The sequence below is a fragment of the Mobula birostris genome, chromosome 1 (genome assembly GCF_030028105.1).
Source record: "Mobula birostris isolate sMobBir1 chromosome 1, sMobBir1.hap1, whole genome shotgun sequence".
NCBI lineage: Eukaryota > Metazoa > Chordata > Chondrichthyes > Myliobatiformes > Myliobatidae > Mobula > Mobula birostris.
In genome coordinates, this window is record NC_092370.1 from 81,073,180 (window position 1) to 81,098,768 (window position 25,589).

General features: G+C 42.2%; 1 protein-coding gene across 1 annotated transcript in view; it reads right to left on the minus strand.

Annotated features, from left to right (window-relative positions):
* The window catches only part of stk3 (serine/threonine kinase 3 (STE20 homolog, yeast)), a 487,842-nt gene that overhangs the window by 184,063 nt on the left and 278,190 nt on the right, over positions 1-25,589 (minus strand). Inside the window, exon 8 of the mRNA XM_072258090.1 lies at positions 13,537-13,662. Within this exon, the coding sequence (XP_072114191.1) occupies positions 13,537-13,662 (126 nt within the window). The remainder of the gene's footprint in view (positions 1-13,536; positions 13,663-25,589) is intronic.

Sequence of the window (25,589 nt, forward strand, 5' to 3'; positions counted from 1 at the left end):
TATTTGGGATATTACACGGATAGAGGACAACAACGCAAATAGTGCTCAACATTTCTTAATGTCCTTTATTTTTAGAAGAAACTCAAGTAGCTTTCTGAACCACCTTTTAACATCAAATGATTGAAAATTGCAGATAACTTCAGCAGTTGTTTTCAATCACAGAGAATCTCCATGCCAGTCAGAGACTGTCAGCAAAACTTTCAGTGCTTGAAAAGCACCCCTTGATCTTTGTTTAATTGCATTCTGATAAAATCCCGTTGACTTGCAGAAGCACATAGGTAGGACACATGGCTGTTTTTTCTCATTTGTATGATTTTTCAAAAAAAAATCACTAATGCTTATTGTCCATATTTGAACATGGCTTGTTTCAGCAACTCTGACTGTAAATGGTAGCCAATGCACTAATTCAAAGTAAAACCATGGAAACTACATTGCTTGCACATAAAGCAGAAATTACCAGCCTCCCCTTCTGAGGGTACGATATAAATATTTGGAGATGTTTCCTGCAAGCTGCCAGGCAACAACGGATCACTCCTTAGCAGCTGCTCATGCTGAATATTAGATTCACATCATACATCAAAAAAAAACACATCAAGGGGAAAAAAAGCAACCACGTGTAGTAATGCTTAAACTAACATTTAAACTTTGATATTGGAATTAACCTTCTGTAGAGTCCTCTGCTTGTAATTTTTCTTAATTAAAACAACCTGTACAATTACCACAGCAGCGGAGTACAGCTATCAAAACATGCCATTTTGTCAGAATACACTCTCATCTTCTTAGTTACTCATCATGTGTGCAACAATAATTTCAGGATACATCTATTCATTTCTTCCCAATTAGACAGTGAGGATGTCTTTTAATGGAATCCACTTTTGGGCAGATGCCACAGTGTGATTAAATGAAAGTTATTTTTCATTATGTAAGAATCTCCCTTTTGTGCGAAAAACAGCTTGCTAAAAACATGCAAGAAAACATTTGTGCTCATTTTGTAGTAATTTCAAACTTGGTGCATTTGAAAGCAAAAAATCAATATTAGGTAAATGAAGCACTTTGAGTTTTTCTAATACTCTTTGATTTGACTTCATCTTCTCACAAGTGCCAGTTTTAACCAATATAAATCTACTTATTAGCAAAGTTATATAATCAACATGGAGGCCATCCTCTAAATTCCAGTATACAAATGCGATCACTTACGCCAAATGAACAATCATTTTGTTTGACTCAAATCAAGGATTTAAGCGTTTCAACAACAATTAACGCATAAAGTTTTCAATCACGCTAGATAAATCGAACCATAAGACCATAAGACATAGGAGTAGAATTAAGCCATTTGGCCCATTGAGTCTGCTCCACCATTCCATCATGACTGACCCATTTCCCTCTCAACCCCATTCTCCTGCCTTCTCCTCATACATTTTCATACCCTGACTACTTAAGAAAACGTATCAACCTCCACCTTAAATACACCCTAATTACCTAGTCTCCATGGCCGCCTGTGCCAACAAATTCCACAGATTCACCACCCTCTGGCTAAAGAAATTCCTCACCTCCATTCTGTGGACGTCCCTCTATCCTGAGGCTCTGTCCTCTGGTCCTAGACTTCCCCACCATAGCAAACATCCTTTCCACATCCCTCTCTATCTAGGCCTTTCAACATTAGACACTGTAGGTTTCTATGACATTCCCCCTCATTCTTCTAAATTCCAATGAGTAAGGGCCCACAGCCATCAAACACTCCTCAAATGAAAACCCTAGTCCTGCCAAAGGGTCTCGGCCCGAAACGTTGACTGTACTTTTTTCGATAGATGTAGCCTGGCCTGCTGAGTTCCTCCAGCACTTTGTGGGTGTTGCTTGAATTTTCAACATCTGCAGATTTTCTCGTTTGTCAAATAAAAAGTCTTTCATTCCTGGAATCATTTTTGTGAACCTCGTCTGAACCCTCTCCAACATCAGCACATCCTTTTTTAAATAAGGGTCCAAAAAATGCTCACAATGCTCCAAGTGAGGCTTCACCAGTGCCTTATAAAGTCTCTGCATTACATCCTTGCTTTTACATTCTAGTCCTGTTGAAATGAATGCTGGCATTGCATTCTCCTTCCTCACCACTGATTCAACTTGCAAATTAACCTTTAGAGAATCCTGCATGAGGACTCCCAAGACCAGTTGCACCTTGGAATTCCTTGTGCAGGACACCCTAAAAGTTAACTTGCAGATTGAGTCAGTGGCGAGGAAGGCAAATGCCATACTAGCATTCATTTCAAGAGGACTAGATTACAAGAGCAAGGATGTGATGCTGAGGCTTTATAAGGCACTGGCGAGGCCTCACCTTGAGTACTGTGAACCGTTTTGGGCCCCTCATCTTAGAAAAGATGTTCTGGCATTGGAGACGGTCCAGAGAAGGTTCACAAGGATGACTCCAGGAATGAAAGGGTCATCATGCAAGGAACATTTGATGGCTCTGGGCCTGTACTCACTGGATTACAGAAGGAGGGAGGGATCTCAATAAAACCTTTTGAATGTTGAAAGGCCTAGACAGAGTAGATATGGAAAGGATGTTTCCCATAGTGGGAGAGTCTAGGTCAAGAGGGCACAGTCCCAGGAGAGAAGGGCACCCTTTCTAAACAGAAATGCGGATAAATTTCTTTAGCCAAAGGGTGGTGAATTTGTGGAATTTATTGCCACAGGCAGCTGTGGAGGCCAGGTCATTGGGTGTACTTAAGGCAGAGATTGATAGGTTCTTGATTGGACATGGCATCAAAGGTTACAGGGAGAAGGCCGGGAACTGGGGTTGAGGAGGAGATTTTAAGAAAAAGGATCAGCCATGATTGAACGGCGGAGCAGACTCGATGGGCCAGATGGCTTAATTCTGCTCCTATGTCTTATGGTCTTATGGAAGATTGATTTTTTTTCTACAATTATTCCTTTTCCCAAAATGCATGACCATACCCTTCCTGACACTTAATCCATTTGCCACTTCTTTGACCATTCTCCTAATTTCTCCAAGTCCTTCCACAGCCTTCCTGTTTCTTCAATACTACCTGAATTTCCACTTACCTTCATACAGTCCATACACTTGGCCACAAAGCCATCAATACCATTATCCAAATCACTGACATATAATGTAAAAAAGCAGTCCCAACACCGACCCCTGCAGAACAGCTCTCGTCACCGGCAGCCAATCAGAAAAGACTCCCTTTAATCCCATTCTTTGCCTCCTGCCAATTAGCCAATGCTCTATCTGTGCTATTATCTTTCCTGTAATACCATGGGCTCCTATCTTGTTAAACAGCATCATGCGTGGAACTTTGTCAAAGGCCTTCTGAAAATCCAAGTACATGACATCCACCAATTCTCCATTGTCTATCTTACCTGTTTCCTCAAAGAATCCCAACACATTTGTCAGGCAAGATTTTCTTTGAAGGAAACCATGCTGACTACGACCTATTTTATGATGTACCTCCAAGCACCCGGATACCTCATATTTAACAATCAACAGAATCTTCTCAACCACTGAAGTCAGCTAACTGACCTATAATTTCCTCTCTTCTTTCTTGAAGACTGGAGTGCCATATGCAATTTTCCTATCCTCTGGAACTACCGCAGAATCTAGTGATTCTTGAAAGATCATTACCAATGCCTCCACAATCTCTTCAGCTACCGTACCTATTTCTGAACCCTGAGCTATAGTCCATCTGGTCCAGGTGACTTATCACCTTCAGACTTTTGAATTGAATTGAATTGATTTTATTACTTACATCTTTCATATACATAGAACCATAGAACACTACAGCACAGAAAAAGGCCATTCGGCCCCTCTAGTCTGTACCAAAACATTATTCCGCTAGTCCCATTGACCTGCATCCAGTCCATAACCCTCCAGACCTCTCCCATCCACGTACCTATCCAATTTATTCTTAAAACTTAAGAGTGAGCCCGCACTTACCACATCAGATGGCAATTCATTCCACACTCCCACCACTCTCTGAGTGAAGAAGCTCCCCCTAATGTTCCCCCTAAACCTTCCCCTTTCACTCTAAAGCTATATCCTCTCATATTTATCTCTCCAAATCTAAGTGGAAAGAGGCTATTCACATTTACTCTGTTTATATCCCTCATAATTTTGTAAACCTCTATCAAATCTCTCCTCAGTCTTCTACGCTCCAAGGAATAAAGTCCTAACCTGTTCAATCTTTCCCTGTAACTCAACCCCTGAAGACCCGGCAACATCCTAGTAAATCTTCTCTGCACTCTTACATTCTTACTGATATCCTTCCTATTGTTAGGTGACTAGAACTGTACAGAATACTCCAAATTTGGCCTCACCAATGTCTTATACAACCTCCCCATATCATCCCAACTCCTGTACCTAATACTTTGATTTAAGAATGCCAGAATGCCAAAAGTCTTCTTTACAACCCTGTCTACCTGTGATACCACTTCCAGGGAATTATGTATCTGAACTCCCAGATCTCTTTGTTCCTCCGCACTCCTCAGGGCCCTACCATTTACTGTGTATGACCTACCTTGATTTGTCCTTCCAAAATGCAACACCTCACACTTGTTTGCATTAAATTCCATCTGCTACTTTCTGGCCCACCCCTCTAGTTGGTCCAGATCCCTCTGCAAGCTTTGAAAGCCTTCCTCGCTGTGCACAACACCTCCAATCTTAGTGTCATTAGCAAATTTGCTGAACCAATTTACCACATTATTATCTAGATCATTGATATAGGCAACAAACAACAATGGTCCCAGCACAAATCCTTGAGGCACACCACTAGTCACAGGCTTAGAGTTAAAGTAAGCAACCATCCACTACCATTCGCTGTCTTCTCCCACACAGCCAATTTTGAATCCAGTTTACAACCTCTCCATGGATACATAGAAACATAGAAAATAGGTGCAGGAGTAGGCCATTCAGCCCTTCGAGCCTGCACCGCCATTCAGTATGATTATGGCTGATCATCCAACTCAGAACCCTGTACCAGCCTTCCCTCCATACCCCCTGATCCCTTTAGCCACAAGGGCCATATCTAACTCCCTCTTAAATATAGCCAATGAACTGGCCTCAACTGTTTCCTGTGGCAGAGGACTCCACAGATTCACCACTCTCTGTGTGAAGAAGTTTTCCCTCATCTCGGTCCTAAAAGGCTTCCCCTTTATCCTCAAACTGTGACCCCTCGTTCTGGACTTCCCTAACATCGGGAACAATCTTCCTGCATCTAGCCTGTCCAATCCCTTTAGGATTTTATACGTTTCAATAAGATCCCCCCTCAATCTTCTAAATTCCAACGAGTATAAGCCTAGTTCATTCAGTCTTTCCTCATATGAAAGTCCTGCCATCCCAGGAATCAATCTGGTGAACCTTCTTTGTACTCCCTCTATGGCAAGGATGTCTTTCCTCAGATTAGGGGACCAAAACTGCACACAATACTCCAGGTGTGGTCTCACCAAGGCCTTGTACAACTGCAGTAGTACCTCCCTGCTCCTGTACTCGAATCCTCTTGCTATAAATGCCAGCATACCATTCGCCTTTTTCACCACCTGCTGTACCTGCATGCCCACTTTCAATGACTGGTGTATAATGACACCCAGGTCTCGTTGCACCTCCCCTTCTCCTAATCGGCCACCATTCAAATAATAATCTGTTTTCCTGTTTTTGCCACCAAAGTGGATAACCTCACATTTATCCACATTAAATTGCATCTGCCATGAATTTGCCCACTCACCTAACCTATCCAAGTCACCCTGCATCCTCTTAGCATCCTCCTCACAGCTAACACTGCCGCCCAGCTTCATGTCATCTGCAAACTTGGAGATGCTGCATTTAATTCCCTCATCCAAGTCATTAATATATATTGTAAACAACTGGGGTCCCAGCACTGAGCCTTGCGGTACCCCACTAGTCACTGCCTGCCATTCTGAAAATGTCCTGTTTATTCCCACTCTTTGCTTCCTGTCTGCCAACCAATTCTCTATCCACATCAATACCTTACCCCCAATACCGTGTGCTTTAAGTTTGCACACTAACCTCCTGTGTGGGACCTTGTCAAAATCCTTTTGAAAATCCAAATATACCACATCCACTGGTTCTCCCCTCTCCACTCTACTAGTTACATCCTCAAAAAATTCTATGAGATTCGTCAGACATGATTTTCCTATCACAAATCCATGCTGACTTTGTCCGATGATTTTACCGCTTTCCAAATGTGCTGTTATCACACCTTTGATAACTGACTCTAGCAGTTTCCCCACCACCGATGTTAGGCTAACCGGTCTATAATTCCCCGGTTTCTCTCTCCCTCCTTTCTTAAAAAGTGGGGTTACATTAGCCACCCTCCAGTCCTCAGGAACTAGTCCAGAATATAAAGAGTTTTGAAAAATTATCATTAATGCATCCACTATTTCTTGGGCTACTTCCTTAAGCACTCTGGGATGCAGACCATCTGGCCCTGGGATTTATCTGCCTTTAATCCCTTCAATTTACCTAACACCACTTCCCTACTAACATGTATTTCCCTCAGTTCCTCCATCTCACTGGACCCTCTGTCCCTTACTATTTCCAGAAGATTATTTATGTCCTCCTTAGTGAAGACAGAACCAAAGTAATTATTCAATTGGTCTGCCATGTCCTTGCTCCCCATATCAATTCACCTGTTTCTGTCTGTAGGGGACTTACATTTGTCTTAACCAATCTTTTTCTTTTCACATATCTATAAAAGCATTTACAGTCAGTTTTTATGTTCCCTGCCAGTTTTCCCTCATAATCTTTTTTCCCCTTCCTAATTAAGCACTTTGTCCTCCTCTGCTGAACTCTGAATTTCTCCCAGTCCTCAGGTGAGCCACTTTTTCTGGTTAATTTGTATGCTTCTTCTTTGGAATTGATACTATCGCTAATTTCCCTTGTCAGCCACGGGTGCACTACCTTCCTTGATTTATTCTTTTGCCAAACTGGGATGAACAATTGTTGTAGTTCATCCATGCGATCTTTAAATGCTTGCCATTGCATATCCACCATCAACCCTTTAAGTGTCATTTGCCAGTCTATTTTAGCTAATTCACGTCTCATACCTTCAAAGTTACCCTCCTTTAAGTTCAGAACCTTTGTTTCTGAATTAACTATGTCACTCTCCATCTTAATGAAGAATTCCACCATATTATGGTCACTCTTACCCAAGGGGCCTCTCACGACAAGATTGCTAATTAACCCTTCCTCGTTGCACAATACCCAGTCTAGAACAGCCTGCTCTCTAGTTAGTTCCTCGACATGTTGGTTCAAAAAACCATCCCGCATACATTCCAAGAAATCCTCTTCCTCAGCACCCTTACCAATTTGGTTCACCCAATCTATATGTAAATTGAAGTCATCCATTATAACTGCTGTTCCTTTATTGCACACATTTCTAATTTCCTGTTTAATACCATCCCCAACCTCACTACTACTGTTATGTGGCCTGTACACAACTCCCACCAGCGTTTTCTGCCCCTTAGTGTTATGCAGCTCTACCCATATCGATTCCACATCCTCCCGGCTAATGTCCTTCCTTTCTATTGCATTAATCTCCTCTCTAACCAGCAATGCTACCCCACCTCCTTTTCTTTCCTGTCTATCCCTCCTGAATATTGAATATCCCTGAATGTTGAGCTCCCATCCTTGGTCACCCTGGAGCCATGTCTCTGTGATCTCAACTATATCATATTCATTAATAACAATCTGCACTTTTAATTCATCCACCTTGTTACGAATGCTCCTTGCATTGACACACAAAGCCTTCAGGCTCGCTTTTACAACTCTCTTAGCCCTATACAATTATGTTGAAAAGTGGCCCTTTTTGATTTTTGCCCTGGATTTGCCGGCCTGCCACTTTTACTTTTCACCTTACTACTTTTTGCTTCTACCCTCAATTTACACCCCTCTGTCTCTTTGCACTGGTTCCCATGCCCCTGTTGTGAACTAACCTCCTCTCTCCTAGTCTCTTTAATTTGATTCTCAACCCCAACCATTCTAGTTTAAGGTCACCTCAGTAGCCCTCGCAAATCTCCCCGACAGGATATTGGTCCCCCTGGGATTCAAGTGTAACCCGTCCTTTTTGTACAGGTCACGCCTGCGCCAAAAGAGGTCCCAATGATCCAAAAACTTGAATCCCTGCCCCCTGCTCCAATCACTCAGCCACGCAGTTATCCTCCACCTCATTGCATTCCTACTCTCACTGTCGCATGGCACAGGCAGTAATCCCGAGATTACTACCTTTGCGGTCCCTTTCTCAACTCCCTTCCTAACTCCCTATATTCTCCTTCCAGGACCTCTTCCCTTTTCCTACCTATGTCATTGGTCCCTATATGTACCACGACCTCTGGCTCCTCACCCTCCCACTTCAGGATATCTTGGACGCGATCAGAAATGTCCCGGACCCTGGCACCAGGGAGGCAAACTACCATCTGGGTCTCTGGACTGCGTCCACAGAATCGCCTATCTGACCCCCTTACTATCGAGTCCCCTATTACAACTGCCCTCCTCTTCCTTTCCCTACCCTTCTGAGCTACAGGGCCAGACTCTGTGCCGGAGGCACGGCCACTGTCGCTTCCCCCAGGTAAGCTGTCCCCCCCAACAGTACTCAAACAGGAGTACCTGTTGTTAAGGGGCACAGCCACCGGGGTACTCTCTATTACCTGACTCTTCCTCTTCCCCCTCCTAACCGTGACCCACTTGTCTGCCTCCCGTGGCCCCAGCGTGACCACCTGCCTGTAACTCCTCTCTATCACCTCCTCACTCTCCCTGACCAGACGAAGGTCATCGAGCTGCAGCTCTAGTTCCCTAATGCGGTCCCTTAGGAGCTGCATCTCGGTGCACCTGGCGCAGATGTGGATGTCCGGGAGGCTTGAAGACTCCAGGGCCACCCACATCCGGCACTGAGAACAACAAACTGCCTTCACACTCATACTGCCCCTCTCCTCAAATAACAACAAAAAATGAATACCAAACCTTCCTCGCCTCGTCCGTTTCCACCTAAGCCCGGTAAGGCAAAGCCCTTAAGCCTTCACTCTGCTCCCGGCTCACTCCGCAGCCCGCAAACGACGCTGCCCACTGTATAAGGCTCTGTTCCTTTTAAATCTACTGCGCTGCACTGCCCGACGTCACACGCCTGCGCAGTCCCGCCTCTCTGAACACCAATGGGAAAAAAACCCAAAAAATTCAAAAATGGCTTCCTCCGCACTCCCGCTCCGATTCTCAGACTTCCTTCTTCGAATACCTAGTGTCTGAACCTTCTGAACTAACCTCCCACGTGGGATCTTGGCAAAGGTCTTACTAAATTCCCTGTAGACAACATCCACAGCCTTTCCTTCATCTACTTTCTTGGTAACCTCCTCGAAAAACTCTACAAGATTCGTTAAACACGATCTACCATATGAGGAGTAAAAATCTTTACGTTATGTCTCCGCTTAAATGTTTAATGTGCAATTTATAATAAATATGACAAACAACAGGATAATCATTATAACATAGAAATACAGTTGCATCAACATTAATTAAGCAGTCTGATGACCTGCTGGAAGAAGATGTCCTGGAGCCTGTTGGTCCTGGCTTTTATGCTGCGGTGCCATTTCCTGGATGATAGCAGCTGGAACAGTTTGTGGTTGGGTGACTTGGGTCCCCAATGACCCTTCCGGCCCTTCTTACACCCCTGTCTTTGTAAATATCCTGAAGAGTGGGAAGTTCACATTTACAGATGTGCTGGGCTGTCCGCACCACTCTCTGCAGAGTCCTGCAATTGAGGGAAGCACAGTTCCCATACCAGGCAGTGACGCAGCCAGTCAGGATGCTCTCAGTTGTGCCCCATGTAGAAAGTTCTTAGGATTTGGGGGCCCATACCTAACTTCTTCAACCGTCTGAGGTGAAAGAGGCGTTGTTGTGCCATTTTCACTACACAACCGCTATGTACAGAGCAAGTGAGATCCTCGGTGATGTTTATACCAAGGAACTTAAAGCTGTTCACCCTCTTAACCCCAGATCCACTGATGTCAATAGGGGCTAGCCTGCCTCCATTTCTCCTATAGTCCACAACCAGCTCCTTTGTCTTTGTGACATTGAGAAGTTGTTTTCTGTGTCAGGGTGATGACTTCTTCAGTTTCTCAGGCATCTTCTCCTCAGTCATTGCAACTGCACTCACTCCTGCCTCCTGACACTCCCAATCTTCCAGCATACTGTTATCTTCCACAGTGAAGACTGATGTAAAATACTTATTCACGTCATCCACTATTTCCTTGTCCCCCTTTACTACCTCTCCAGCATCATATTCCAGTGGTCCAATATCTACTCTCCCCTCTATTTTGCTCCATATTTCTGAAAAAAACTTTTGGTATCCTCGTTGACATTGTTGGCTAGCATACCTTCATATTTCATCTTTATCCGTCTTATGGCTTTATTGATGTCTTCTGTTGATTTTTAAAAAATTCCCAATCCTCTAACTTCCCATAATTTTTGGTCGATTATATGGCCCCACTCTTTTGCTTTTATGTTGGCTTTGACTTCCCTTGTCAGCCATGGTTGCATCATCTTGCCTTTAGAATATTACTTCTTTGGGATGTATCTATCCTGCACCTTCTGAATTTTTCCCAGAAAATCCAGCCATTGCTGATCTGTCACCCTCACCGTTTGTGTCCCCTTCCAATCAGCTTTGGCCAACTCCTCTCTCAAGCCTCTGTAATTCCCTTTACTCCAGTGTAATACTGATACACCTAATTTTAGCTTCTCCCTCTTAAATTGCAGGGTGAATTCTTTCATATTCTGATCACTACCTCCTAAAGGTTCCTTTAGCTTAAGTTCTCGAATCAAATCTGGTTCATTACAACAACACCCAATCCAGAATAGCTGATTAACCACAAGCTGCTCTAAACAGTCAAGCTGTAGGCATTCTACAAATTCTCTCTTTTGGGATCCAGCACCAACCTGATTTTCCCAATCGACCTGCATATTGAAAAGCCCCATGACGATTGTAACATTGCCCTTTTGACATGCCTTTTCTAGCTCCTGTTATAACTTGTAATCTGGCTACTGTTCGGAGGCCTGTAAATTATGCCCATCAGGGTCTTTTCACACTTCAAGTTTTCTAACTCTACCCACAATGATTCTACATCACTACTGTTACTGTTTTCTAAGGATTTGATTTCATTTTTTTACCAACAGAGCCACCCCTTCTGCCCCCGCCTGTCTTTCTGATACAATGGATATCCTTGAATGTGTAACTTTGTTTAAATGTAGTGACACATTACCTAAGAAGTACGGTCTACACCTATCTATGTATTAAGAATCCTTTAGAATCTACAGACCTCTCATCATTTACCTTTACTTGAGTGGTCCCGGTTCTGGGCTGTACCCTCCAAATATCCGGACCTGCCTGTCGTTTTTTTTTTGCACTACCTTACTTTCCATTTTCTATTTATGATTTATAATTAAAATTTTTATTATATTTACTATCGATTTGTACTCCAGGGAGCGCGAAGCACAGAATCAAATATTGCTGTGATGATTGTATGCTTTAGTATCAATTGTTCGGCGACAATAAAGTAATAAAGTAAAAGTAAAGTATCACAACAACAACTTCACACTCAATGTCAACAAGACCAAGGAACTGATTGTGGACTACAGAAAGTGGAAGTTGGGAAAACACATACCAGCCCTCTGAGGAGTCAGCATTGGAAAAATAAGCAGCTTCAAATTCCTTCAACATCTTGGAGGATCAATCCTGGTTCCAATATACTGATGCAACCATGAAGAACGCATGTCAGCAGTCTTACTTCATTAGGGTCTGAGAAGATTTGGTACGTCACCAAAGACTCTTACAAATTGCTACTGACGTACAGTGAAGACTGGTTGCATCACAGCCTGGTACGGACTCTTCAATGCACGGGAATGTGAGAGGGTGCAGAGAATTGTAGACCCAGCCAGCTCCTTCATGGACACAACCCTCCTACAATCAAGAACATCTTCAAGAGGCAGTGTTCCAAAAAGACAACATCCATCACGAAAGGCTCCCAACATCATGTTACTACCATCAGTGTAAGAGGTAAAGATGCCTGAGGACCCACACTCAAAACTTTAGGAACAGCTTCTTCTCCTCCGCCATCCAATGGTCAATGAACACTACTTTGTTCTTCCTTTCTTTGTGCTATTTACTTTCATAGTAATTTTATGTCTTTGCACTGTTCTGCTGCCACAAAACAAAGTCAATGATAATAAAACCTGATTCTACATTTTAACAGGATGCACCACAAGCCCCACCCAGGGGCGGTACACTTGGCGGCACACCAAGTTCTCAGACAGCTGGCATCAATCTTGTAACAGAGGTGAATCATCACAAATGCTCTCCTACAAACATCAGCAGGAAATGTCCACATTACACGATTTGTACCAGCAGGCCAACCTCCAGAGCACCATATAACATCAAAAGAGATAAGCATTCTGCAGGTTGCTTGGGATTGGAAAATGGATGTGAACTTGGAAAAAAAGCTTGTGTTTCCCCCAGACATTGCAGCTACAACACTCCGGCCAGACATGGTCCTGTGGTCCACAACAGCCAAGCTGGCATATGTTGTGGAATTGACGGTACCATGGGAAGATGGTGTTGAAGAAGCTTATGAGAGGAAAAAGACTGAATACTCTGAACTGGCAACTGAAGCTGCCCAGAATGGCTGGAAGACCAAGATTTTCCCTGTAGAAGTGGGAAGCAGGGGATTCGTTCTTACATCTACGACCAGTCTATTGAAGAAGATGGGGGTGAGGGATCACTTCCTCCAACAAGCAATCAAGTCCTTGTCAAGTGCAGCAGAAGAAAGCAGCAATTGGATTTGGATTAGAAGGAAAGACAACAACTGGGCTGCAAGATGAAGACAGGAGGATATGGAACTGAGGGGGGGTGTATCTGGGACGCCAGGTAGCACCGTTGAGCTCTCTGGAGACATCGTGGGCTTATCAATGAAATGTCAAAGAAGGAGGGTGCCCACCTGATGACCCCGATGACGTACCTACCCTCCCTCCTTGTCACCACTCCAAACCCACTGCCAACATCGAGAGTGCCAACTTACCACAGGGATTGAAACATCAAGTCCTAGTAGCTCCACTACTAACTTAGGTTGGCATTTCATAGCTCAATTTGCAAAGTGTGAGCATTTTAGGTCACTAACTGAAAAGTCAGATGCAGTATCTGGTTCCTGCATTTTTAATTGTCAAATGCTTCATAAGTTCATACAAACTGAAATGCAAAATCTGGTTACACCTGAATACAAAGTGCACACAAATCAGATTGATACAACATCAAAGCAAGATACTGAGAAATCAATCAACAGAATTAATGTAAAATTATGATGTGATTGTCGATGCTCTTGGCCGTGGATGGCATTCAAAGCGAAGAGAAATTTGGCATTTAGGAAATAATACCAATTTTAAAAAATTATTATTTTTATTTATAGCAGAGTCTTAATGAAAAAATATATATATATCACAATAAAATTAAATAATCCTTTGGTTAGAAGACTTACTGAATTTTCATCATCATCTTCAATTTCTCTTTGCTGCTCTTGATGTCTTTTAGCTTTGATTTCCATTGCTTCACTGATTAAATCTCTCAGAATTGAAACTGATTTGGCATTTTTAATGAAAGGGTGCTGCATCAAGAAAAAGAAACAAAACAAATGAATAAATTCACTCTCAATACTTGAAAACAGTCAAAGGAATTCAAACTTGCTAAACTATAATTCTTAATTCTTAAGAAAAGAAAGGTGAAGAGTAAAAAGCATTTCTGTGTTGCTTTTTCAACCACCTTCTCTGTGAATATTGAAGAGAGATGGGTCCTTCTTTTTTGGTGTGTGTTTAGATTCTCCAGTTGATTTAATGTCCAACAACTACAGAGATGTACAAATAGCAAACACTGTTTGCTCCTCCTCAAAGTGTGTCTGAACCAAGGTTTGTTCAGGACATGAATGCCTTTGCTGTGACGCTAAAATAGACGTAACAGTTGCTAGTTCGCTGTATGCATGGATAATGATTCCTTTGTGGAGTAGAAATGTTATCAGAGCCAATTGCATTAATCACATATGCCACCATCTTTTGTAGGGGAAAAAGTTTTCTAGGGTGGTAAGATAATGGGGAACAATATCCTGAGTTAATATATAATCAGGAACAGCTCTATTTCTATCTTTGATATCTCTTTTTTTCCTTTTTGGTCATAGGGTGTTCTTTTGAAGACCCTGACCTGGAGATATGCTCTAACTTCAGTTCTTTATGGAAAAGGGACCCGCTCTCAGGGCCTCATAACCGGCTGCATTTTGACATCCCAAGGACGCAACCTGGAAGACAAGTACACCTTCGGGGTTCCAGATTTTTGTGACTCTGGGGACGTGTTGATTCTAGGCTGGTGCCCCTGACTGAAGTGTCGCAGGAAAACATGGAACACTGGGGGCAGCAGGTTAGATGTCGGAGGTTGTGTGTCCACAGAGCTGCACCTTTTTGGTGCTGACTCTGTAGGTGAAGAGCTTGGAAAAAGCGACGCAACAGACTTTCAACATCATAAATCAGTAAGTGGGTTGTTATATCTCCCCTGTCACTGTGAAACAGAGACACTTCTTTTTCCCATATATATGAGAGCAAGAGAGCGCGAGAGATAGAGAGATATGTGGTATGTTGAATTACCAAGTGAACGATTAGTTTTTCGGGGTCCTGCAAGTCTGTGTCTTTATTGATGCTTTGCTGCATGCCTAAATACTTGGTGGAAGGTGCCGATGCTTTTTTGCTGGTGGGGGTGGGATCATTGCCTTGCTGCTGCTTGTGAGGGGGAGTTGGCGGTGGGGGGGGGCTTTGGGGTTCTAATGCTTTAACTGTCATTCATTCTTTGGGGTACTTCTCTTTTTTCATAGATGTCTGCAAAGAAAAGAATTCCAGTATGTATACTGTATACACTTCTCTGACAAAAAATGTACCTATTGAAACCTATTGAAAGTACAAAAAGGAAACCAAAAGACCCAAATTTAATTCATTTATTTGGTAATAACATGGAAGAGCTTAATAAATAACTGATGTGCAAGACCAGTGATTATTATCATAAGAAAGCAAACTGATTTTGTTGTATTATTACACAAGATTCTAACAAATGCCAACATAAATTGTAGATAAGCAATATATACATGGTTATTTTATTTTCCAAGTTTAACCACAATGCATTTAACTTGCCACAACTAATTAAGCTTTACATCCTCCAATGCTGAGGCTTTATTAGACACTAGTCAGGCCACACTGTCAATGCTTTTCGGCCCATATCTCTGAAAGGATGTCTTGTCATTGGAGAGAGTCCAGAGGAAGTTCACGAAGATGACTCTGGGAATGAAAGGGTTAACGTATGAGAAGTGTTTGGCAGCTTTGGGCCTGTACTCACTGGAATTTAGAAGAATGCTGGGGGATCTCATTGAAACCTACTGAAAGTTGGAAGACTAAGTAGGGAGGATGTAGAGAGGATGTTTCCTATGGTGGGGGTTTTCAGAACTAAAGGGTACAGCCTCAAAATTGAGGGGCAACCCTTTATAGACAATAGACAATAGGTGCAGAAGTAGACCATTCGCCCTTCGAGCCTGCACCGCCATTCTGAGATCATGGCTGATCATCTACTATCAATACCCGGTTCCTGCCTTGTCCCCATAACCCTTGATTCCCCATCCATAAGATACCTATCTAGCTCCTTCTTGAAAGCATCCAGAGAATTGGCCTCCACTGCCTTCTGAGGCAGCGCGTTCCACACCTCCACAATCTCTGGGAGAAGAAGTTCCTCCTCAACTCTGTCCTAAATGACCTACCCCCTATTCTTAAACCATGCCCTCTGGTACTGGACTCTCCCAGCATCTGGAACATATTTCCTGCCTCTATCTTGTCCAATCCCTTAATAATCTTATATGTCTCAATCAGATCCTCCCTCAATCTCCTTAATTCCAGCATGTACAAGCCCAGTCTCTCTAACCTCTCTGTGTAAGACAGTCCGGACATCCCAGGAATTAACCTAGTGAACCTACGCTGCACCTCCTCCACAGCCAGGATGTCCTTCCTTAACCCTGGAGACCAAAACTGCACACAATACTCCAGGTGTGGTCTCACCAGGGCCCCGTACAAATGCAAAAGGATTTCCTTGCTCTTGTACTCAATTCCCTTTGTAATAAAGGCCAACATTCCATTAGCCTTCTTCACTGCCTGCTGCACTTGCTCATTCACCTTCAGAGACTGATGAACAAGTACTCCTAGATCTCTTTGTATTTCACCCTTACCTAACTCCACACCGTTCAGATAATAATCTGCCTTCCTGTTCTTGCTCCCAAAGTGAATAACCTCACACTTATTTACATTAAACGCCATCTGCCAAGTTTCTGCCCACTCACCCAGCCTATCCAAGTCACCTTGAATTCTCCTAACATCCTCATCACATGTCACACTGCCACCCAGCTTAGTATCATCAGCAAACTTGCTAATGTTATTCACAATGCCTTCCTTTAATTCATTGACATAAATCGTAAACAGCTGTGGTCCCAATACCAAGCCCTGTGGCATCCCACTAGTCACCACCTGCCATTCCGAGAAACACCCATTCACTGCTACCCTTTGCTTTCTATCTGCCAACCAGTTTTCTATCCATGCCATCAATATCCTCCCCCCAATGCCATGAGCTCTGATTTTACCCACCAATCTCCTACGTGGTACCTTATCAAATGCCTTCTGAAAGTCAAGGTACACCACATCCACTGGATCTCCCGCGTCTATCTTCCTGGTTACATCCTCGAAAAGCTCCAATAGATTAGTCAAGCATGATCTGCCCTTGGTAAATCCATGCTGGCTTGGCCCAATCCTATCACTGCTATCAAGATATGCCGCTATTTCATCTTTAATAATGGACTCTAGCATCTTCCCCACTACTGATGTTAGGCTAACAGGGTGATAGTTCTCTGTTTTCTCCCTCCCTCCTTTCTTAAAAAGTGGGATAACATTAGCCATTCGCCAATCCTCAGGAACTGATCCTGAATCTAAGGAACATTGGAAAATGATCACCAATGCATCCGCAATTTCCAGAGCCGCCTCCTTTAGTACCCTAGGATGCAGACCATCTGGACCTGGGGATTTGTTAGCCTTCAGTCCCATCAGTCTACTCATCACCATTTCCTTCCTAATGTCAATCTGTTTCAGTTCCTCTGTTACCCTATGTCCTTGGCCCATCCATACATCTGGGAGATTGCTTGTGTCTTCCCTAGTGAAGACAGATCCAAAGTACTTATTAAATTCGTCTGCCATTCCTCTGTTTCCCACAACAATTTCTCCCAATTCATTCTTCAAGGGCCCAACATTGTTCTTAACTATCTTCCTTCTCTTCACATACCTAAAAAAAACTTTTGCTATCCTCCTTTATATTCCTAGCTAGCTTGCATTCATACCTCATTTTTTCTCCCTGTATTGCCTTCTTAGTTAAGTTCTGTTGCTCCTTAAAAATTTCCCAATCATCCGTCTTCCCACTCACCTTAGCTCTGTTATACTTCTTTTTTAATGCCATGCTATCTCTGACTTCCTTTGTCAACCACTGTGGCCACTTTCCCCCCTTTGAATCCTTCCTTCTCCAGGGGATGAACTGATTTTGCACCTTGTACATTATTCCCAAGAATACCTGCCATTGCTGTTCCATTGTCTTTTCTGCTAGGATATCCGACCAGTCAACTTTGGCCAGCTCCTCCCTCATGGCTCCATAGTCTCCTTTGTTCAACTGCAATATTGACACTTCTGATCTGCCCTTATCCCTCTCAACTTGCAGATAAAAACTTATCATATTATGGTCACTACCTCCTAATGGCTCCTTTACTTCAAGATCACTTATCAAATCCTGTTCATTGCACAACACTAAACCTAGAATAGCCTTATCCCTGGTCAGCTCTCGTACAAGCTGCTCCAAAAATGCATCCCGTAGGCACTCTACAAACTCCCTATCCTGGGGTCCAGTACAAACCTGATTTTCCCAGTTCACCTGCATGTTGAAATCCCCCATAACTACTGCGACATTTCCTTTGCCACATGCCATTGTTAACTCCCTATTCAACTTGCACCCAATATCCATGCTACTGCTTGGGGGCCTGCAGATAACACCTATTAGGGTCTTTTTGGCCTTACTGTTCCTCAGTTCTATCCACACTGACTCTACTTCTCCTGATTCTATGTCCCCCCTTGCAAGGGACTGAATCTCATTCCTCACCAACAGGGCCACCCCACCCCCTCTGCCCACCTTTCTGTCCCTTCGATAGCATGTATACCCTTGTACATTCAATTCACAGGTCTGATCTCCCTGCAGCCATGTCTCCGTTATCCCAACAACATCATAGTTGCCCATTCACACCTGAGCTTCAAGCTCATCCGCCTTATTTCTGACACTTCGAGCATTCAGATATAGAATTTTTAACCCATTTCTCCTCTCTCTGTTTAAATCGCTACTTATTGTGCATAACCCAGCTCCCCGAACTCTCACCGGGCTATACGCCCCTTGAATTTTGTTGTCCTTCTTAAATTTACTTACTCTTTCTGCACATTTAACTCCATGCTCTGTCAGACCATCCCTCTGCATATGTATTCTCCTTATCACTCGTTCCACCTCACCTTTCTCTACTTCACACTTAATATTCCGGAACCGTGTAGTCCCCACCTGTCCTTTATACTTCATCTCGCTATCCTCTCTCACATTCTGGATCCCTGCCCCCTGCAAATTTAGTTTAACCCCCCCCCCCCCCAAGCAGCACTAGCAAACTTTCCTGCAAGAATGTTAGTACCCCTCCAGTTCAGGTGTAAACCGTCCCATCGGAACAGATCCCACCTTCCCTGGAACAAAGCCCAATTATCTAAAAACCTGAAGCCCTCCCTCCTACACCATCCTCTCAGCCACGTATTGATCTGTATAATCCTTCTGTTCCTCGCCTCACTCGCACGTGGCACAGGTAGCAATCCTGAGATTGTTATCCTGGAGGTCCTGCCCTTCAGCTTCGCACCTAACTCCCTGAACTCACTACACAGGACCCCCTCACTCTTCCTACCCACGTCGTTGGTCCCTACATGGACCACAACATCTGGATTCTTGCCCTCCCTCTCGAGAATAACCTGCACCCGATCTGAGGTGTCCCGGACTCCGGCACCAGGGAGGCAACATACCATCCGAAACTCCCGGTCTCCCCCACAAAATCTCCTATCTGTCCCCCTGACTATAGAATCCCCAATCACTACCGCTGTCCTCTCTTCCCTCCTCCCCTTCTGAGTCGAGGGTCCAACCTCAGTGCCAGAGACGGGACCACTGCAACTTGTTCCTGGTAGGTCATCCCCACCAACAGTATCCAAAACGGTATACTTATTGTTAGAACAGAGATAAGAAGAATTTTTTTAACCAGAGAGAGTAGTGAAATGTGGAATGCTCTGCCACAGACTGCAGTGGAGGCCAAGACGGTGGGTATGTTTAGGATAGAAATTGATAATTTTCTGATTGGTCAGGACATCAAAGGGTATGGAGGTTGAGTGGGATCAGGGATCAGCTATGATCGAATAGTGGAGCTGACTCGATGGGCTGAATGGCCTAACTCTGCTCCTCTGTCTTACAGTTAGCTACTGGAAATCTGGCATAAAAACTAAAAATGCTGGAAACACTCAGCAAGTGCGGTAGCATCTGTAGAAACAGAAATAAAGTCAACTTTTTAGGACAAAGACCCATCATTCAGTGGAATGTGGTGCCTGGTGACAATTAATGAAGAGAATTCCAGATAAATTTTATTTTACTTTTTTACCTTCCCACTTTCTCCAAACACTTAATTTCTTTTAACTGTATAGTGAGTTTTATGAATGGTGACAAGACTTATGATTTTATCACCCATATATTTTCAGTAATAACCGCAGTATAAACAATCATCAACACTTCATAGGTGACAAAACACTTCAGTGATGGAATATTTATACATTTCATAGGTTCACTAAGTTAGTCACAACTTGACAGAGCAATAATATTATCTCTCTGTTTAGTTCTGCTTCATGTTAAGTGTTTATTTTCATGGTTTGCTTTGTTGGAATACTTGGTGGTTTTCCCTACTCGCCTGCCGCCATCTCTTCCCCATTGAGAATGTATTTCACATTTCCCTACCGTATTGGCATTTCATTCTGTTACTTAGCCAGTGTAAAAATTCAGCGAGTTCCATTACTTTCCAAAGTTTTCATTTTCTGATTCATGTTGTACTTGAAAATAGCTGCTTTTTTTCCCACTGAAGTATTGTATTTTGAAGTACCAATTTTAACAGTGTAATTTATCCTTTGTTCTTTCATTTTAAGTTCAATTTAAAAGCTGTTCTGCTGCCGCAAAACAACACATTTCATGTCATAAAAGATAGTGATAATAAACCTGATTCTGATTCAAGTTCTACATCTACAGCAAAGTTGCCTATTTTATAAAACAGGACTTTTCAGGTGATTCAGAAGTATAATTTTCAGTCATTCAAATAATTTTCAGAAAGATTCAACAACATTGCCTTTAGGCCATCTTGTCTACATGAATTTGCGAAAACCCTTTGAAGCAAAAAATTAATTTTCAGTTGCTTACAATATAATCGCAAATGAGATTTCAATCCACTTCTTAACATTTTGGTGGCTGTAAAATAAATCTAGTGGTAATATTGTTAATCATGAAACGAGATCCATCCTTCCATCCTTACATCTTTTGGTCACATGACTGATCCTCAAATGCCTCGTTAGTTCAGGAATAATTTGGGACGGAGAATAAACAATGGAATTATCACTGCTATTCACATCACAGGAATAAATAAATTAAATCCTTTATCAACTCAGAATGTAAAGCTTGGAGAGCTTGAAGCTGAATCAAGTGAGGGCACTGCTGTGGAACTGTATCAAATGCTGTTGAGAAGGACTGTATGAAATTACAGCACACACAGTATTTTGGGAAAGGCAGTCTCAGCTTCAACCAAATAAAGATGAAAAAAAACAGTGCAAATATTTTGAGAGGCAATGGTTTAAGCAATTAGCTTTCAAATTCCATCCATCAACAGTGGAGGTGCGAATTTCAGGCTGACTTGATTGGGTGTCAAGAATTCTCACTGTTTCTTGAGAGAAATGTACAAAAATCATGTCTCCAGATACTAAAGAGTACTTGTTTGGCAAGGAACAAGACATGAGTTAAGCAAAGAAATGTGTTACATTTCGAAATTTCTATTTATTTTATAGTACACCAAAAAATGGAACTCTCATGGTATTAATGGTTGAAAATAACAAGCTATAAAACAGACTTTACTTCTCCAACAGCTTTATTCAGTATACAATGTGGGACCCACATACGTATCTGTTCTCTATCTGCTTTATATTCTGTGTTGTGGGGTTTATATGTTAACTAGTCATAAGAGTGGGGTTGCAGTAAAAGCAAAGGGAATAATTTACATATTCTTGCTTACTTCATGGCAGATTCGTAGCTTGGGACCAGCGGTGGTCACATCTTTTGCTGACTACTGAATAGCACTTGGTTTACATTTGGGTACTTGTACACTTGAGTTTCATCACTTCAAGACTGCATGTTTGCTGATTGAATAAAGGACTTGACTTTTGGAGCTGTGGGCACGTCATGTAAGTATAACCACTATGTAGCAGTCACAGGCTAGCAGCAATTGTTTTGTTTTAGTATTTGTTTGATTTTGCTGCTACACACTTTATTGCCGAAAAGTTAGTTTGAGTTCCACCCAAAACCTTGAGTGGCACTTCAACATAATGCGGAAGAAATTCTGCATTATCAGAGAAGATACAGATAAATCCTTGTCAATATGGAGCACAATTTGCAGAATAATGCTACTTTTTTAACATGTGACAATTACTTATCAAGACCATAATTGCATATTACAGCAATGAACCCATATCAAGACCATATGGTGTACAAAGAACATCTTTAACAATATGCTATGCAAATATTTTGAATCAAATAGTTCCAAAGTGGCATTTTTACAAATAAGCTATTATTCACCTCGACACTTTTCCACTATTTAGGTAAATTATCATAATCTGCAGTAGACCTTTATATTCTTTGATTCATCTTCCTTAATTGAATGTAGAACTATTTTTTCTGACAATAATATTCCAAAATTGTTTGTAATACTCAGCAATTAATCTGTCTCTAACTCTTATTATAGAAAAGATCTCTAAAAATCTATCACATCGAAAAGGGCTTCCTAATTTCAATTCTGAAAGACTTATACTTACGTTTAGATAGGAGGAGTGAGTGGATGATGTGCAGATGGACAGGGTGAGAGGTAAAAGATATACAGTTAATGGAGCCAGTTGAATCAGGAGAGGGTCTAGAGTAAAGGGGAAAAAGGACAGAAGGAGAGTGGTTACCAGAAGTAAGAAAATTTGATGTTCATGTCACCAGGTTGCAGATCACCAATTCCTTCTTCTTCAGCCCTTGACCTTTCCCACCCACCTGATTCACCTATCACCTCCTAGCTAGTCTCCTTCCCTCCTCTCGACTTTTTATTCTGGCAACTTCCTCTTCCTTTTCAGTACTGAAGAAGGGTCTTGGCCTCAAATGTCAACTACCTATTCATTTCCATGGATGCTGCCTGATCACTTTAGTTCCTCCAGCATTTTGTGTGTGTTGCTGTAGACTACCAAGATAGAATACGAGAAACTGTTCAGAGACAAAATCAGGTTTAATATTACTAATATATGTCATGAAATTTGTTCCTTATCTGACAGCAATACATTGCAACACATAATAACATTTTAAAACTATAAATTACTATAAGAAATTTATCTAAAAATTAAATTAAGTAGTGCAAAAAGAGAGCAAAAAGATGTGAGATAGTATTTGTGAGTTCATTGTCCACTCAGAAACCTAATGACAGAGGGGAAGAAGCTGTTTGTGAAATGTTGCGTACATGTCTTCAGGCTCCTGCAACTCCTCCTCGATGGTAGTAGTGAGAACAGGGCATGTCCTGACTGATGGTGGGATTCATTGGTTAGGGGAACAGGAAGGAGGCTCTATGGAGAAGAGCAAGATTCCTGGATAGTTTATTGCCACAAGGGTGCCAAGATTAGGGACATCTTGGATTGAGTCTATCCCTGCTATTTCCCTCCTCTTTCTCAATATCTCTGTCTCCATCTCTAGAGACAAACTGTCAACCAACATCTTTCATCAACCTATTTATTCCCAAAGTTACCTCAACTGTAACTGTTCCCACCCTATCTTCCCACTCTGGCTTTTTACTTCTTCTCACCTACCTATTACATCTCCTCCTCCTTCCCTTTCTCCTATGCTCCACTCCCCTCTCCTATCAGATACCTTCTTTTCTAGCCCATTACCTTTCCCAACCACCTGGCTTTACCTATCACTTTCCAGCTAGTCTCTTGCCCCTTCCCCCCCCCCAACTGGTTATTTTAGCATCTTCCCCCTTCCTTCTCAGTCCTGAAGAAGGGTCTCAGCCTGAAACATTGACTATCTGTTCATTTTCATACATGCTGCCTGACTTGCTGAGTTCCTCCAGCATTTTATGTATGTGCTTTGGATTTACAGCATCTGCAGACTTACTTGTGTTTATAATTTGTTACCTATCTGTAAGTGTTTTTCCTTTTCCAATAATTACCTACTTAATTTTTTTCCTCTTCTACTTTAGTAATTTCATATCCCAGAATTTTAATCATCTTTCTATCCACTAAAACAAGGTAGTAGAATTTCCATCTTTCACCAGGATGACCCATGGGCAATCTACTCCTCTCATGAACATCAGCTAGATCAATCCCCTACTCTTGCAGGCATTTGCACCAATCCATCTATCTTGAAGAATTTCTCTCACTTTCATCCACTTCATCCTCCCTGTTGATGAAAATCACAAGACTACAGATGTTGGCAATTTGAAATAAAGGCAAAAATCCCTAGGTACACTCAGCAGGTCAGGCAATATCTATTGAAAAGAAATGGAATCATCATTTCAGATCAAAAATCCTTCAATTCACCTGAAACATTAACTGTTTCTTTTCCTTAATGATTCCTGACCTGCTGAATGATCCCAGCATTTTCCATTTTTATTTCATTCTGCCTGTCGTGTTTAATGAGCATTCCTGAACGAAGCCAGCTAGGGATGATGTAACTGAAGCTTTCAAACTATTGAGGAGAGTCAATAGGGTGGATAGAAACTAATCCTACGGGCTGGAAAATCTGGGACGGGGCAGGTTCAAAAAACATGTCAGGCTTTTCAGGAGCAAAGTTAAGAAACACTCCCACAGCCATTTCCTATATCTGGAATTCTCATATACAAAAGACAGGTAAAGGTTGTTTATTCATTTTCCCTCCACTATCAGATTGACAGAAGTAGTTTGCCATTGCCTTTTTCTGGGCAGTGTCTTTACAAGACACTCTTTAGAGATTGTCTGCCGGACGTCAGTGGTTGCATAACCAGCTGATCTACTTTGGTCTTTGCTTCTTTTGTAGTCCTGGCTTCTTTCTCTCTCTTTATCCCACTCTTTTTCTTTCTCACACTCCTCTCTTTCATGCCTTTCTCTTTCTTGCTCACGTTCTTTCTCTCTATATCTTCTCTCCTTTTCAACTTCTAGTCCTTTTTTCACGTTCCATTTTCTCCTTCTAGTTTCTTGTGAGTATCTCTAAATTTGCCAATTTCTCAAGGAATTAGGTCTCATTCATCCTCTTCATTTTGATAGCACTTCTGTCTTCCTCCTCTTTCTTTCCCTTTTTCCTCTTTCTCAGATGTGCATCTTGATCTTGGGAAGATGTAAGCAGTTCTCTGGAATATTCTCTTATTAATCCTTCTGTTGCTTCCTTTATGATCTGACCTCTCCTCTTATTTTCCTCATCCACAACATCATCTGGAGACATTCTTATTTTTGTATCTCCATTGACTCTTTTCTCTTCAGCCTACTATTCATCAAGAAGGGATCTGGTCTTTGCATCTACTTTTACAAGCAGCCATTTGACTCCCACTTGAAGTTCATGCAATAAGCTTAATATATGCGGAACATATTCTGGTTCTTTATATTCTCAAAAACCTAATGCTTGCAACTTTCCTGAAGCTCCTTGAATTCTCTTTTAGCTTAAAACCAAGCCACATTTCACAAGTAATTGCTTGAATAACAAATCAGAAACTTTCTCAGATATGTTGCCTACAAAAACAACTGTTGTAGAAACATAAAAACATAGAAAACCTACAGCACAATACAGGTCCTTCGGCCCACAAAGTTGTGCTGAACATATCCCTACCTTAGAAGTTACTAGGCTTACCCATAGCCCTCTGTTTTTCTAAGCTCCATGTACCTATCCAAAAGTCTCTTAAAAGACCCTATCGTATCCGCCTCCACCACCATTGACGGCAGACCATTCCTCGCACTCACCATTCTCTGCGTAAAAGACTTACCCCTGACATCTCCTCTGTACCTACTCCCCAGCACCTTAAACCTGTGTCCTCTTGTGGCAACCATTTCAGCCCTGGGAAAAACCCTCTGACTATCCACACGATCAATGCCTCTCATCATCTTATACGCCTCTCAG